The sequence below is a fragment of the Pollachius pollachius genome (assembly GCF_949987615.1).
Source record: "Pollachius pollachius genome assembly, chromosome: 6".
Classification (NCBI taxonomy): Eukaryota; Metazoa; Chordata; class Actinopteri; order Gadiformes; family Gadidae; genus Pollachius; species Pollachius pollachius.
This window is the reverse complement of record NC_136939.1, coordinates 10,308,144-10,325,173: the sequence shown is the minus strand read 5'-3', so window position 1 is coordinate 10,325,173 and position 17,030 is coordinate 10,308,144. Positions and strand designations below refer to the sequence as shown.

The 17,030-nt window shown below is 44.1% G+C and overlaps 1 protein-coding gene across 1 annotated transcript; it reads left to right on the top strand.

The window, feature by feature from the left end:
* Window positions 1–295: 295 nt before the first annotated feature.
* On the top strand, window positions 296–1,252 carry bhlha9 (basic helix-loop-helix family, member a9; the record flags this gene model as incomplete). The annotated part of the gene is made up of 1 exon (XM_079738717.1): window positions 296–1,252. The coding sequence occupies one exon, from the start codon at window positions 296–298 to the stop codon at window positions 1,250–1,252; it is 957 nt and encodes a 318-aa protein (XP_079594843.1).
* Between the last annotated feature and the right edge of the window lie 15,778 nt (window positions 1,253–17,030).

Genomic DNA, 17,030 nt, shown 5'->3' with positions numbered 1-17,030 from the left:
AACCTGTCTCAAGCAGACACTAGTCAAGATCAACGTGCTGGAGGAGACAGAGGAGAACAGCACTGTAAGCAGCTGCAGACACACAGACACCAACCAGAGTCAGAGAGCCAACAGCACCACATGCACACAGGAACCCTCAAGGATCTCGGCCACATTCTACCTGTACACTTCCTTGAGACTTCAGACGGAAAGACTTACCTTTCAGAAGACGAACTCCAAGACCACGGCCCGCTCTGACGCTGGGTGACAGGAGACGCTTGGCTGTTTGTCATAACGCTTTCAACACCACCTCACCATGAGCTGCAGCAGCGTGGAGGGCTCCGAGTTCTCCGAGGAGGAGCGGGAGCTCGGGGCGCTGGGGCCAGAAGACGACGACGACGACGACGACGACGACGAGTGCAGCGACGGCAAGGAGCCCTACAGTGAGGGGTCGGCAAGCGGCCTGGAGGACCCCGGGGACGGGCCGGCCAAGAAGCGCAGCCGGCCCGTCCGCTCCAAGGCCCGGCGCGTTGCCGCCAACGTGCGGGAGCGCAAGCGCATCATGGACTACAACCAGGCATTCAACGCGCTGCGCGTGGCGCTCAACCACGACCTGAGCGGGAAGCGCCTGTCCAAGATCGCCACCCTGCAGCGGGCCATCAACCGCATCTCGGCGCTCTCCGTGTTCCTCAGCTCCCACCCCGCCGGTGAACCCATGGGGTTGAAGAAGGGTTGCAGCCACCGCGAGTGCAGCAGCAGCGGCGGCGGCAGGTCCTCATCTTCGTCTGCTACCGTGGCTGGCGGGGGGCCCACGGGGATGAGAGCCGCGTCCCGGCTGGAGCAGCCCCGGGCAGCGGCGGCCCCTCGGTCCGAGTCCCAGGCCTACGTCCCCTGGCCTGCGTCCCACCCCCCCCACCAGATGCAGTCGCAGCAGGCCGCTCACATCCACCGACGCCTGCCTGGCGAGGCGCACCTCTTCATGGACACGGTGGGCACATCCTGCCCGCCCTCGCCGCATTACCCGTGCTACCCAAGCGACGGAGGACAGCTCTACGCCTCGCACGGACACTGCGGCAGCCCCGCCGAACACCCGCCCAGCCCGCTGAGGTACCCTCAGGGGGGCGACGGGTTGGGGTACCCGCCGGCGGTATGGGCCTCCTGCGCCCAGGGCTACGTGGATAGTTTTGCGGAGCCCTCCCCACCGTTGGGGCTGCCATGGCAGGTAAACTACCTGCAGGAGCCCAGGGCCCAGCACAGCCTATCACTGCTCTGACACCCAGGACTTGAGGAGGAGGAGGCTGTGCCCGCCAATGTTCGCCAGTGGACTGCATCGAAAAAAAAACAACAAACACAGTTTGATTGGTCTCAGGGAAGACATTGACACTGACGTGGACATTTTATTTCTGTTGCTTATCAATTTCAGTATTATTGTTACAGAGTTGGGATCGCCGCAGAGTTCAGAGCAAAACCTCAATGTGCCACACTATAAAGTGTACAGGATTGAGATTGTTGTAACTATTGTAGAGAGTTCACCCTTGAACTGTAAACTGTGTCTGTCACAACTGTGTTCTTAAGTTATAGTTTGCCAACATTCATATTGTTCTTTTTCATTTGGCAAATTAAAGAAAAGGTGTGATGGATTACTTTCAGGACTAATCTTGTATGTTCTGATAGAAATCCTTCTATGGTGCATAGTGATTATTTTTACTATAGTACACGGAGACATGGAAGGTTGACACTTTAGTCAGTGTGTCTGAAGCACTTGAAAAAGCATGAAAAATACGACTATGGATAGTAGCCAACTTCAGCGTAACTATTTACATTTGACATTGAAATACATGACATTCTGTGTTGAACACATTTACCTCTCAGGTCAGGAAGCATTGAAATAAAATAATGACAGGCTAATAATGCATAGCAAGATGATGGTTAACCTCTTATTGATGCCTTAAACGAAATAATTCATGTTAAGGAATGTATTTTATTGCTGCATACGTCAAATAATGACATAACACTGCTTTTGTGTCATTATTTTTAAATGCCAAACATTAAATATGACAAAAATATGATATACGCTTTGTGCATTCTGTGCCACACATGTTCTGTATTTTTGTCTGCGAGTGTGTGTGTGTTAGTGGGTGTGTGATGGGGGTGTCTCATAGCCTAAGGTGTGTAGCCTCTACCTGAGATGACAGAGGTCCTTGACTAGGCTAAGAAATGTCTTTACAAGTCCATTCTCGTAATTTTTCAAGAGACAAAAAAGTCAAGGGTGCCATTTACATCAAGCAAGATGAAAGCCTGGCCGAGAGAGGAACGCAGCACTGTTTTTGTTTGTGTGATTGTTTGTGAGGGAGGCTTGTAAGTCACAGGAATTCAGTTGGAGTCACTGCAGTGGCACACGACTTTGTGTTGTACTTGTAATCAACCCGCTTGTACACTACACCAATAATGACTCATCTAATAACACGATTTCCAAATCCCTATGCTAGAACATAAACAAGAGAAAAAAGAGAAAGGAAAAAATGTGAGAGATCCTCAGTGAGAGTGTTGGCAGCATCGCCGTTAGCAATTGGATTTGAATTGTTCCGGGAAATACTTTCGCCGTGAACATTTCCTCCCAGCGCCAAACTAGGTGCTGAAGTCAAAACAAACCCTGGCCGTCCTGTGCAGAGTGGTATGTCATGGAAAACAGATTTAATATTAGACTTTAGGACAGAGCCCACAGACAGATTTATGTGAAGTCAGGAAGGAAGCCTGCCCCCCGTCATCAGCGGGCTGAAATCCCCCTTTCGAGCGGCATTGGCCCGCAGGTGGAACTGGGGAGTGTGTGTGCGTGTGTGTGTGTGTGTGTGTGTGTGTGTGTGTGTGTGTGTGTGTGTGTGTGTATGTGTGTTTGTGTGTGCATGCAGTCATGCGTTTTTTGTTCTTTTTTGGGGCGAGTAGTTCCTGGAGGTCTGAGATCGGCCCTAAAGAGACAGAAGCAGCAAAAACAACATGTCTGCAGGCAAAACACTTGTAGGCCCTGAGAAGAGAGAGAGGGGGCGGGGTGGTGGTGTTACAGCAACAATTAACTGACAGGAAGGAAAGGGGGAAATATGGACAGATAAATGAATGTGGTTGAGGTGGGAAGGTTTGGGGAGGGAAGAGTGTGTTCGACCAAAGAGAGGGGCGGGGTTGACCAGCTGAGTTGCTTGTTATGCTCTCTCCCTCTCTCTCTCTCCCCCTCCCTCTGTCTTTATTCCTGTCTCTCTGTCTGTCTATCTCTAAGTAATTTTCTCGCCCTCCCTCCCTGTCACTCACTCTCTCTCTCTCTCTCTCTCTCTCTCTCTCTCTCTCTCTCTCTCTCTCTTTTGCTCTCTCTCTCTTTTGCTTTCTCCCTCTTTTTCTCTCACCCTCCCCCTCTCATTCCTTTTGTCTCTCTCCCTCTGTCTATATCGCTCTCTTTTTCTCACCCTCTTGCTATAGACGTTTTTACACTGCCAAATATGCCCGTCTTATGCACGCCTTTTTCCCGGCATGGTCCACGCGTTTACTCTGCCCGAGGTAAATTACCTGCTTGAGCTAGCACCCCAATTTACCCGCCCGGACCCTACACACATTGTCGATTTCATTTTGATGTAAATGAGATAAATCTCTCTTTTGCTCTCTCCATCTATTTTTCTCTACCTCTCTCCCCCTCACTCTCTTTTCTCTCTCTCTCTCTCTCTCTCTCTCTCTCTCTCTCTCGCTCTCTCAATCTCCCACAGACATGAATCATTGGGAAGCCTTGACTCACCCGTCCAAGAGGAGTGTGAGTGACAGCAGTCCTGACGGAACGTCTCTCTCTCCGCCCTCCATGGAACAGAAAACACAGCTGCAAGACAGTCAGCGTGAGCCTGAGACCCCCAGGACTGCACCAGACCAGGACGGGGGGATGGTGACCATAAAAACAACAGAAAAGTAGCAGAACGCTGTTCAAACAGAAAAAATGTATGCCATCTTTTTACCTTTGAGAGGATCATGGAGGGTTTTACAGATTTGAATCGAAGCCCCCGAGAAAATGTTATAGTTTTCTGTTATAGTTTTTTTTGGTTAATGCCGCTTTTATTCAGGCATTAACCAAACTGTTGTTTGAAAGGAAAGTGTTTGGAAGGATTCAAAGGATCAAACTGCAATATATCCCATCACAGATATATAACACATGATGTATAAGATATAACAATAAGTTCACCAATGTCCTGCCCACTCCCCCCACACTAAATGTCATAATTCCTATAATCTCCTCTGGAGAGGACTAGATGGAAGTGATTCATTATGGTATTATCCTGAAGAAATTCATCTTAAACTGACTGACACACCTGTACACACATGATTTTATCTCGCGATTAAATCATTCAAGCGAGTACATTTTTCAAACCACAAAATGGAGTAGCAATTATACAAAAAAGGACTTTAAGTATAATTGCCTTCATTGGAGGTGCAGTATGGCTATCCTGTTCAGGTGTGAACACAACCTCATTCTTTTGAGTAGGTGTCATGTGCGCGAGCAAGGATCTTTATTATGTTACACAGTGACTCACTCACCTTTATGGATTACCTCACTGTTCTGAGTCCATCCATGATGTACCGTTTCTCCCAAAGCTCCACCCACTCCTGGCACCTCCAGGCCCAGGGACGGGAAAGCAGAGCAGCAGGCGGACGTGGGAGAGCGGACCGCAGCAACATGTTGGGTGTGTTTATTTAATAGGACAGCTGAGATATACGGGCCATTGAGTCAGCCGCGCCAGACATGAGAAACACATGTTGATGCGCCACATTATACCCCACACACACACACTCACAGACACCCAAACACATGCAGTCAAAGACACAGACACAGCCGCACACACACACACACACACACACACACACACACACACACACACACACACACACACGCACACACACACACACACGTACAGTCACACAGACACACAGGCACACACACACACACAAACACACACACAAACACACACATACAAGTCAGGCACAGACACACACACACACACACATTCAAAGACACACACACACACACACACACACACACATTCAAAGACACACACACACACACACACACACACACACATACACACATACACAGACACACACAAACACACGTAGACAAACACACACACACAAACACACACAAAGACACACACACACTCGTTGCAGACCGACACACAGACCAACACACTCATACACAAACACACACACACACACACACACACACACACACACACACACACACACACACACATATACAAGTCAGGCACAGACACACACAAAAACACACAAGTACAAAGACCATGACACGCACACTCACACACACATACAGACAGACACACACAGACACACAATTGCTGCAGACCCACAAACAGACACACACACACACACACACACACACACACACACACACACACACTCACTCACTCACTCACACACACACACACACACAGACACACACAAACAAACATAGAGACACACACACACACCACACACGCACACACACACACACACACACACATACAAGTCAGGCACAGACACACACAAAAACACACAAGCACAAACACCATGACACACACACTCACACACACATACAGACAGACACACACAGACACACAATTGTTGCAGACCCACAAACAGACACACACACACACACACATACAAGTCAGGCACAGACACACACACACACACATTCACAGACACACACACACACACACACACACAGACACACACACACACACACACACACACACATACACAGACACACACAAACAAACATAGACACACACACACACACACACACACACACACACACCACACACACACACACACACACACACACACACACATATACAAGTCAGGCACAGACACACACAAAAACACACAAGCACAAATACAATGACACACACACACACACAATGTGAATAATGGACACCCATTATCCTGTGCTATCCCATAATTATGCAGTTATTAAAGCGCATTTGGGATTATCATTCTTTTAAATAATACAGGCCTATGTTTCAGACATATTTATGGATCAAGTGCATTTGTTACCATTAACACAAAGACAAATGCCTCTCTTAAGTCATACCTTATTTGTATTCCTGCCATAGCTCAGTGTAGTGGTTCATTCTTTCCAGCAGATGTCCCCCTTTCATCCATTTTTGTTGTACAGCACACCTCTTCATTATGAACTCGAGTTTTTTTCTTTTGTAAATGTATTGAATGTATCCTTTATCTAAGTTCAATGATTAGGACTGTACTAATCTTTTATTATAATTATTATCATAATTTAATCTTATCATAATTATATTGATCATAATTATAAACGATGTGATTCTTAGATCTTTACGTAGAAACAACAGATTACGTCTGAATGCCGAAGTGCAATTTCAACATTTAACACTAGATGGAGAGAAAGGACCATTACAGTATTTCTCAGTCGCTTTGGTACATTTCTCAGGTCAGAATTGAAATTCTCAAAACTACATGTTCAATCTTCACATCATTGTGTCACTTGTGCACATCAAAAAAACAGTTTCTCATTTCTTTGAACAAGTTGCAAATGCTTTGGTACATTCATGCAAATGATTATGTACAATTCTCTGCTCTTTCCTACATTATCAACTTATTATGTCATGTTGATCAAAATGTATTATACTGGGTCTCTGTTGAATAGTCTCACCCCCACAACATTTAGGCATTAGTTCATTGCAAGTCTTTACATGCAAAATGGTTGAACAAGTTGTCATAATATGTCAAGCATTTTTCTATACATTTCCATTAGACTTTTTTTCTAAATCTGTCCTGAAATGGTAAATTGCTACCAGGTGAATCTTGACTTTCTCTGAAGAAGGGAAATGTGTGAAGTGTTAAGACAAACCAACGACAAACCAGTTTACTGAAATAGCTCAAAGGTGCATCTCATGAACCATGAACTGGCAACATATAGCTGGAGCACAACACAATGTTACATTGTCTGACAATGGAAGGACAACGAATTGGAAGGGGTCAACAGCCAGAGAGAAGAAGAGGAGGAAGAGGAGTGAGGCTGCGTGAGAATGTGAATTTGTGGCCCAACAAACAGGAATGTCAGGAGGTGTAGGAAGACTGCACTGTAATTCCTACAGCAATGCATGTACAGTTTACCCTAAGGAGATTGTCCTATGTTCACATTTCTTGCAATGACATGGGGTGTCAACAAATTACAGTACAAACAGTCAAGCGTAAATGTGAATCTTTTCCAGTCTCTTGCAATCAATCTCCCACATACACTAGTAAGGTGTAACTTACAATTTACATTAATTGGCTTCAAAACTTTAGCCATAGTTTACATCAGAACATCCCTCCAGAGTACACTGTTATATTGACAACATGACTAAGCAATTTGTCTTATCCGTACATAATGACACAAGGACTTGTCATTGTGATGGCACTGACATTTTCATTGACACAGGTATTTACTTTTCAGAAACAAACTAAGGATTTTGAGCAAGAGACTGGCTTTTGCATGAAAGCCATGGTGTTTTGCTATTTGTACGAATTGTTTAAGAAATGCACTTACTGTTTTGCAAATTTCAATTCTGATCTAAGAAAGCGACTGAGAAAAACTGTAATTTATGCATTAATTCATCTCTTCGGTCAGTTCGTCCCAGTAACAGCATATCCGGGTGTCATGAATACGTTTCGCCAGAAGGTAAAATTATGTATTAAAGTAAGATGGGTTGAAGTTGGTGACATTCTGGTGGAATAATCAAAGAGAGAAATACATGAGGCTGAGCACATGTGCTCCTACTGCTAGGCTATTACTTCGAAGAGGGAGCAAAGAGACCGCTTTTCTCTTTCAAGTCTGGGCCTTCCCATTGGTGGTCATACCCTCTTTTCAATATCACCTTACTTACGATATATACTATCCATGTGCTCGATGATCCTGTTTTGGGCTTGTGTGTGTGTGTGTGTGTGTGTGTGTGTGTGTGTGTGTGTGTGTGTGTGTGTGTGTGTGTGCGTGTGTGTGTGTGTGTGTGTGTGGACTTTAGGACAGAGCCCACAGACAGATTTATGTGAAATCAGGAAGGAAGCCTGCCCCCCGTCATCAGCGGGCTGAAATCCCCCTGTCGAGCAGCATTGGCCTGCAGGTGGAACTGGGGAGTGTGTGTGCTTGAGTGTGTGTGCGTGTGTGTGTGTGTGCGTGTGTGTGTGTGCGTGTTTGTGTGTGTGTGTGCGTGTGTGTGTGTGTGTGTGTGCATGCGTGCGTGCGTGTGTGCATTGTTGCGTTTGTGTAAGTGTGTGTGTTGGTGCACAAACATAGACGTATGTATCAGGGTGAGAGCAGTAGATGATGCTCTCACAGACAGAGCTATCCTCGTTTTAACCCAGTGTTATTAAATTACCTCTGACACCAGGTTAGCTGCTTGTTCAGTCATGTCCCTCCAGCGGTGGTGCTGTGGGACCCAGAGGGGGGTTCCTAGGGTGGCTGTTTGTTGAAAAAGAGAAAGGAGAGAGGGTGTGGAAGGGGGGGGGGGGGGGGGGCTTTGACATAGGTAAATTGATACCAGTATAGTAGAAGATAGATAGATAGATAGATAGATAGATAGATAGATAGATAGATAGATAGATAGATAGATAGATAGATCGATAGATAGATAGATAGATAGATAGATAGATAGATAGATAGATAGATAGATAGATAGATAGATAGATAGATAGATAGATAGATAAGATACACATATGGATACATAGATGGTAGATGGATGGATGGATGGATGGATGGATGGATGGATGGATGGATGGATGGATAGATAGATAGATAGATAGATAGATAGATAGATAGATAGATAGATAGATAGATAGATAGATAGATAGATAGAGACCTAGAATATGTTAGGTAGATGTGGAGCAATGCAATACGATGGGTTTTAACAAACTTTTAACAAGCGATGCTCGCCACAAACTTTATTTCTTTGTAGCCAGCTAATCTCTGGTGAGAGTTGTCTGTTGTTACTTAAATCCCTATAGTCTGGATTATGTCTTTTCAGAGACGTTTTAACTCTATTATCGGCCCTGGCTCGGTTTAATCTCGGCTGACTCATCGTGCAGCCAGTTTATCTGCTTTTGGATATCAACGTTATCGGCCTGTCTAGTTGTGCTACAAGAAATAATTAAAAAGTTGGACTGGAATGACGCTTGACCTCAGTAGCGTTGAGCGGCTGAAAGAGAGCCAAACTCTTCCTCATCATCGCTGCCCCACACATACCAGCATACACACACACACACACACACACACACACACACACACACACACACACACACACACAGACACACAGACACAAACACACACACACACACACGCACACCCAAACACACACACACACACATACACACACACACACACACAGACCCACACACGCACACACACACACACACACGCACAATTCATCATATTAATTTAATCTGACCTGTGGCACTCATGGGTATAATTTTTAACAATTGGCTTTGCATTGTTTTCATATCGTTTGTGTTGGAACTAATTACAGACTGTGTTTCAGTTCTCAGTCTTCATGAATTTATAAACACCACCCCCAGAATTCCATTGATTGTTCTTCAAAAGTCCAGGCCATTTAAACTTATTTTATTCCTTTGATCTTTGTGTTTACTCCATCAATCCGACTCAACAAGATCTGAATTTAACTAAATACTGTTACAGTCACACAGCTACATTTCCAATAGATATTCATGTGCATGTGTAAGAATAATCATCATTACCCTTACTTTGCCATCTTGTGTTCCACAGATTACTTCTATAAATATACTTGATATAACCCTGTCCTGTCATGTGTTCAAACACACCACGCATATGATCACACACACACACACACACACACAGACACACACACACACACACACACACACACACACACACACACACACACACACACACACACAGACGCACACAGAGAGACACACACGCACACACACACACACACGCACACACACACACACACAGACACACACACACACACACACACACACACACACACACACACACACATAGGATCATAGGATATAGGCCTCTAACCGCTGTGTCAAGCAGGATATCCTGGTTCCATTTTCAGAGCTAATAACAATGTTCTGTCCTTGATGCTCACAATGTTTGGCCCAAATCGAAGAACCCATCCCTCTGAGCACCTTGAAGTACCACAGATGTCTTACTGAATGTTGACCTCCCTCCACGCGCATGTATTAAACCATATTCAAAATGTTGATCTTCATAAATCCCAGAAAAATCCTATCAGCAGAGTTAGAATCAGGCAGAATTATCGCTGTAAAAAACATTCCTTATTCATGATGCAGAAATAAACAAGGTTTTCTTCGTATTACTTTCAAATGTCTATTGCACAGAGTTGACCAACAGATACATTTACATAATTAGCCATCACAAGACATCCCAGGGTCCTCACTTCTACAGTAGATTAGTCAGGGTATCATGGACGACTTTAAGACTCCCGGTCAATTCTGGTGAAGAGCGGTGTTCCATAGGGATCAACGTTGGGCCCTCTTCCCCTTTCACCATACACATCCTCAATGGGATGTGCTGGTCCCATGTGGATGCTACCCAGTTCTACTCCCCAGTTATCTCAGCATGTCACACAGGCATCTCTATCTGCAGGGCACCCATCCACCTTCAACTTAACCCTGTTAGGTCAATCACTCCAACACAGCATATCTGTCTGGCTCTTTATCATTAGTATCATCCAAGTCTGGTACGTACACTAAATGGATAAAGGTTTTGTTTTGTGTATTATTTTGTTTATATTTAACAGCTATGCCATCTTTTCACTGGACGGTGTGACAAATCAATGGCTTGAATCTGCAAATCCTGGAGTTAGAATGGTAAGCAGACTTTGACATACCAATTTTTTTTTTATGATTTATTTTTGCACTTTTATGCTTTATGATGGATTGAGATACAGAGGAAGGTATGGTAGATAGAGGGGAGGACATGCAGCAAAGGACCATGGGCAGGAATCAAACCCAGGACTGAGCCTTAGTGGTATGTGCACTACCCGGTGAGACCTTATTGTATCCGTCTGCGGATCATACTTAAGATTCCAATCGGTAAATCCTCAAGAACATCAGTCAGTACCTCTACTCTCTGCTCCAGGCCTACTACAGCAGAGCCCCCCCTTGCCAGGCACACGTCATCTCACTGCCATCTCTACTGTCCGGTTCTCTGCCGGGCTGGTGTGCACTGGCACACCAGCCCGGCAGAGTGTTTGCCAGTGCGCATCGCCAAACTCCTGCAAATGATTCAAACTGGAGAAGTGCTTGTGGCCTTCAACCAACCGAAGCGTGCCTCGTCCTCATTGTGCTCCAGTGGCTTCCTGTAGTCGTATCGAGGCGTTTGGTTCATGCACCAGATCCTATGATGACTGCTTTCAGGGCAGCCACTGGAACCGCATCCACCCGTGCCATATCGGTTAATAGTCCATAAGAACCAACCTTCTCTCTGCAGCCAGTAGAGTTCTGAGTCCAAAGTCAACCGTCTTCCTTCCTTGTTTGGCGCAGCTATGTGCCGTCTGCCTAAATCCTTCAGAACTAAAAAAAAACACTTGAAGGCTCAGTTATCCCAAAACTATTTAGTTGTATCCTTTTTTTTTGTTTTTATTACCGTAATGATGACATTTTTAAGAAACAGATAGTAAAGAAGAGGATTCCATAGTATGGAATGCTATACTTGCAGTCTCAAAAGCCATTTTACTTTTGAGACAACTTAGCTTTACTATTCCGGACATGCCTTGAACATAGAGCAGCATTGTGTTTAAAGAAAAACAAAATACAACCCCCCCCCACACTTTATTCCCACACCAGTACAACACTGTTAATTCAGATGGAACTGAGAAACCTTGCCTGCAGCTCTTAAATTCCCCATTATTGATTATGTGCTTTGACTGTTCTCAGTCTCCAGCAGAAATCCCTGCAGACAAAAGTCACTGCTAAATGATGTTCAAAGAAAGATTGCACTTTCATCTAACATCACACGATGAATGCACCTCCCAGGTCACGGGTGAATATCTACCTGTGATGTTCAACTTCCCACCCTAGGAACTGCTTCCCTCACTTTATTCCCTGGATGGATACACTTTGTGTGTGCTTTCACACCTCGAGGCACGATTGTGGCTCTAGCTGTTACTACCTATTTACAGTCTAATTATATAAATGGATTCATTGTGTCTCCACTGTGCTACCAGCGATTTAGCATATACAGTGAAATCAGACGTATGATATTGGAACGGATAATTCCACACCATGCTTTATTTGTTTCCTACAATTTCCTGTCAGCTTAGCAACACTCAGCTTAGTTGATATATTCATTGGCAATATAATTATATTTGGGAAAAGCTCTTGCCACTATTCCAATATAAGTTTTTCAATTTGGAACGGTTTAAAGAGTTACCGAAGAAGCCCTCATCGACAGGCCGGACAGCGTCCGCAACGTCCAGAACTTCAGGAGCGCACGGACCATAGGATGGCTCTAAGTTGCTCATTTAGCTAAGTGAGTTGACCATCCGATAATTGTGTAAAATAAATTGCTCTTTTAAAAGGTTATCTATGGCCTGACATTGGGACCACACGAGTGGAATATTAAACTACAGCTTGTTAAATGATTGGGCCGGACCCGTGGTGGCATCGGGTCCTCTGTTCAGCCGTGCAGCGGTAATTGTTTAATTTTCTTCTCCTCTCAGTGGCAGCCCCTGATGGATTGATTTTCTTCCTACAGATAAATTGGTTTATAAGCCCCCCCCATGAACTCCTCGCCGCCACCACTCCTCTACCTCGCTCCGTCTCTTTCGCCCTATACCCTGAGAACATCACGGAACACATGGGAAAAGAAGGAGGTTCGGGGTTATGTCAGCACTGCGAGAGAAGCTGGAGGTAAAGTGAAAGTGAAAGAGCTAGATGTGTAAAGGGTTAAGGGGGAGGAGTGTAGTGGGACGGGGAGACATTGGACGGTTTTTTCTGGCCCCGGAGCAATCACAGCACCTAATATCTCTGATGGTCTTCGAAGCTGTTGCTGACCACTCGGGGGTAGCTGGAGAAAATAATAAAATTTCATCAGGTGGGGGCTATAGGCAAAGTTATTGAACATCACTGATGCAACTTAAGCCACTGAGGGCAATTGACTGCTGGAGCATAGTGATATAGATTTTCACACACACAAGCATGCACACACGCACGCACACATAAATGCATGCACACACACACACACACACACCCACACACACACACACACACACACACACACAAGCACAACCACACACAACCTGTAAACACATACTCATGCTGCCTTAAGGGAGAGATTTATATTTTTTTAAACGAGTAGAATAGAGGAGGGGAATAGTGGAAAAATTGCATCATTAGTCACCGATAAAGATGAATTAGATGTCAGGATTTCACTTGTTTCTAGGAATGAATGTCTCCCTCTATGCATTTTTCTTTTTCTTTTTCGCTTTTTGCTGCCTGGGAGCACACTTTAAATTTGCAACGTTTTTTGTAAGACAAATAGAATGAAGAAAAAAAGGCAATTAGAAGAGGAAATATAATCAGAGAGTAAACAACCAAGTCAATTCAACAAGAGACAGATTAATTCCAAATTAAAGATATTTGTCACAGACCCATGAGATCGATTATTCTCTCTGCATTCTTTGTCATTCAGCATTTTATTCCGCAATTTAGAACGTTCTACTCCCATTCTAAACAGATGATTTGTAATAATTGTTTGTTTTGTTCTGCTATGTATTGAAGACACCAAGGTAAAACATTAAGTCACAATTAACTCTAATAAATGACATCCATGTTCTCCATGCTTTCGGTCTGGCTCGTTTGATTGTGGAATAATATCCCAGCTAATGTCTGTGAAGTTACTGGCAAGATATTTGGTGGTATCTGAAGTCCTTCTTTTGAGGATATTAGTCATCGTTATTATTATTATTACAACATTAGTAATTGTCTGTACGTCGGGCTATTGTAAAATAACATAAGTATTTTCTTTTGTTTTGGAAAGTGTCTGAATGTTTTGGTGTTGTATTAAATGTCTTCGTTCTTATGAGTGGACCACAGGACGACTACAGCTGACAACAACAGCCTTTTAGCTCAGGGAAATAAACACATAACCATATCAAGTGGTTGAAGTAAGTGGTAACAGTCACAAGCAATACATATGTCCTGGTTTGATGTGAGGGATAAACTCCCAGTGGAGATGCACTGTGAAATGTATTGACGTTGTGTATTATACCCAGCAATAAGACACAATGCTTTGAGGAACATGACGCTGCATTCCTCTGTCTCAATTCCCTGTTCTATTCTCTCTTGTCTGTCATCTCTGAAAACTCTATTGTTTAACGCATGATCGACTCGTCAAAATATTTCTTTATTCATTCAGAATACCTACCTCGAAGACAAAGAGTTTATAGCGTAACTTAAGAAGGATTTACAAACACAGAGTTGCCACTGCTTATCTCCCAAGAGCTTTGCTGCGTGTCAAGCGATTGTCAGCCTCAGCCAACCAGAGCAGTTAAATATGAAATAATGAGACTGTCAGACTATCACCTTATAATCATGGCAGCTTTCTGCTTCCATTGCAAACGGAGCCATATCACCCGGGCCGTGACATGCTACTGGAGAAACGATTGCAAAATTACAAAATCAGCAGGTGTCAGGGGTCATTTTGCAATTGTGTAATGTTTACTGTGCAGCGGCAAGGTTTAAAAAAAGGCTTGACTTCACTGGAGTTATGATAATCTCACTATGTTGCCTGGACCAGAACAACCATTTGTGATTTGACTGGTAATGAGCTTCCATTTGATTAGAAAGCAATAGAATATGCAGAGTAAAAAATAATAGGAAAACACAATATTTCCCATTGAAGTAATTGGTTTATAATGGAATTATGAAAATATGAATATGAAGATAAAAATGTATGTACTCAACCATTTATTTACCCTAACCCTAACCCTAGCCTAATTATTCTGTTTCCTCTGGTCCATTGATGAGTTTGCTGCACTGTGTATGTGACACCCATGGCCTACATTTACATAGGTCAATAAATGTGCCCGAATCAACTCTCTGATCAAATTGATGTGTGTGTGTGTGTGTGTGTGTGTGTGTATGTGTGTGTGTGTGTGTGTGTGTGTGTGTGTGTGTGTGTGTGTGTGTGTGTGTGTGTGTGTGTGTGTGACTCTGAGTGAGATTGACAACTCACACCACACTAATGAGAGCCCACACTGTACACCTTCCCTGTGAATAGATTTCCACTGACATCACGGGAATGACTAGCTCACTAAGACATAGGCAATTAACTATGTAATTAGCCGAAGCACGCACCATTAGGTCCAGCTTTTAATAGCACATTTACTCAACAAAGTGACGTACTCTGAAAAATAAATGTGCAGAAAGTAGCCTTATTTACTAACGATCAATAGAGCATTCCTTCCCCTTTTCTTTTTCCATTCCCTGTTCTCATGGCATAGCAATGGCTAGGAGAACTATAAAGCGGTTATTTATTTATTTATTTTTACTCTAAGAAGCTCAAGGTTGCCCAGGGGACTGTTGTCATCGAAAGATAGTCTCTCATCCAATAATTGTGTTGCTAAGGAGAGATCCGGCAATGGACATATATAATGCAGCCACATGTTTTTTATGAATTGCAAACTTGGGTCTACCAGTTCTTTGACCCTACTCCATTGTCACTTCACCGTGGCGGCTGAGTAGCTGTAATGGATGCTACTACAGTGGAACGACTGTTGTTTTCCTGAATATGCTGGCCAGGGGCTAAGTGTCCATCTATTAACTCGGAAGAGACTCCCTGTTTCTCACAGGGACAATACAGGCTGTTATCCGAAGTGACATAAACACCCTACACACAAATACACTGTGCACACATAGACACACTCACACACACACACACACACACACACACACACACACACACACATACACATATACACAAGTTGTTTTCTTCTACTTCTCCTTCCTCATAAAATGGCTTTCATTTGCTGGCTGAAGCGGCCATTAGGTAGAACCTTCTGAGCACCAACCAGTGGATAATTCTGTCTCTCATCAGCTCTCGCAGTCGATGGTTCCGCAGGAGAGCACCATATTACAAGCCGGGGGCGGGGGTAGGGGTTGGTGGGTGGTGTTAAGTCGTCCATAGTGGAACGGACCACCCACGGGCACTTTATAACAAGAGGCGTCATCGAGTCTCTATTATTAGTGTGTGATACGCAGGGGGCCAAACAAAAGACACAAAAAGCTGTGGTACTCGGCATGTTGTAAGCGACGGGGGCGACACGCTAATAGCGATGGACAGAGGGTGAAACCGGAAAGCTATCTGTGCAAAGTAAGCCGAGCTACATGACTAGCTTTATAGCAGGAGGCAGGCAGGAGAATGCTTCAGCCAAACTGAAACCTTGAGATAAACATACACCAGCAGAACCATAGCAGTGAGGAGTATTACAAAAGGAAACTCGCTATGTGATGATAACTAGGTGTAGCAAAGTATAACCTTAACAGATATTCTGTGAGTGCCCTGGATAGGAAACCCATTCGCTCTCACACAGCACTGATAATACAATAATAATGTAATAACTTAAGAAAAAAAAAAAGCAATTGCTTAAATTGAAGTGAAATTGAAGCTGACCGTTCTGCATCCAGCCACATCCGTAATATGATTATGGATATGAAAACGCATTATGTCGCTGTCTGGTGAAACTCATTCAATAAGTGTAGCGCATGCAAACCTCTCCGACCACAGAACACTGATTACCAAACGTTACATCAGCTCTTTCGGATGAGTCCAGTATGAATGCAAGGGGCAGCATTCAGGCTTAATTTTATTACATGCTTCCGCATAATGGTGACCATGTGCTGGCTGGGCAGAACACATCTATGGTATCTGAAAGATCACATTAATGCTGACACATGTGACGCTGATCGAGTTAGCACTCCGTACAACATATCAACACCTTTCCTCC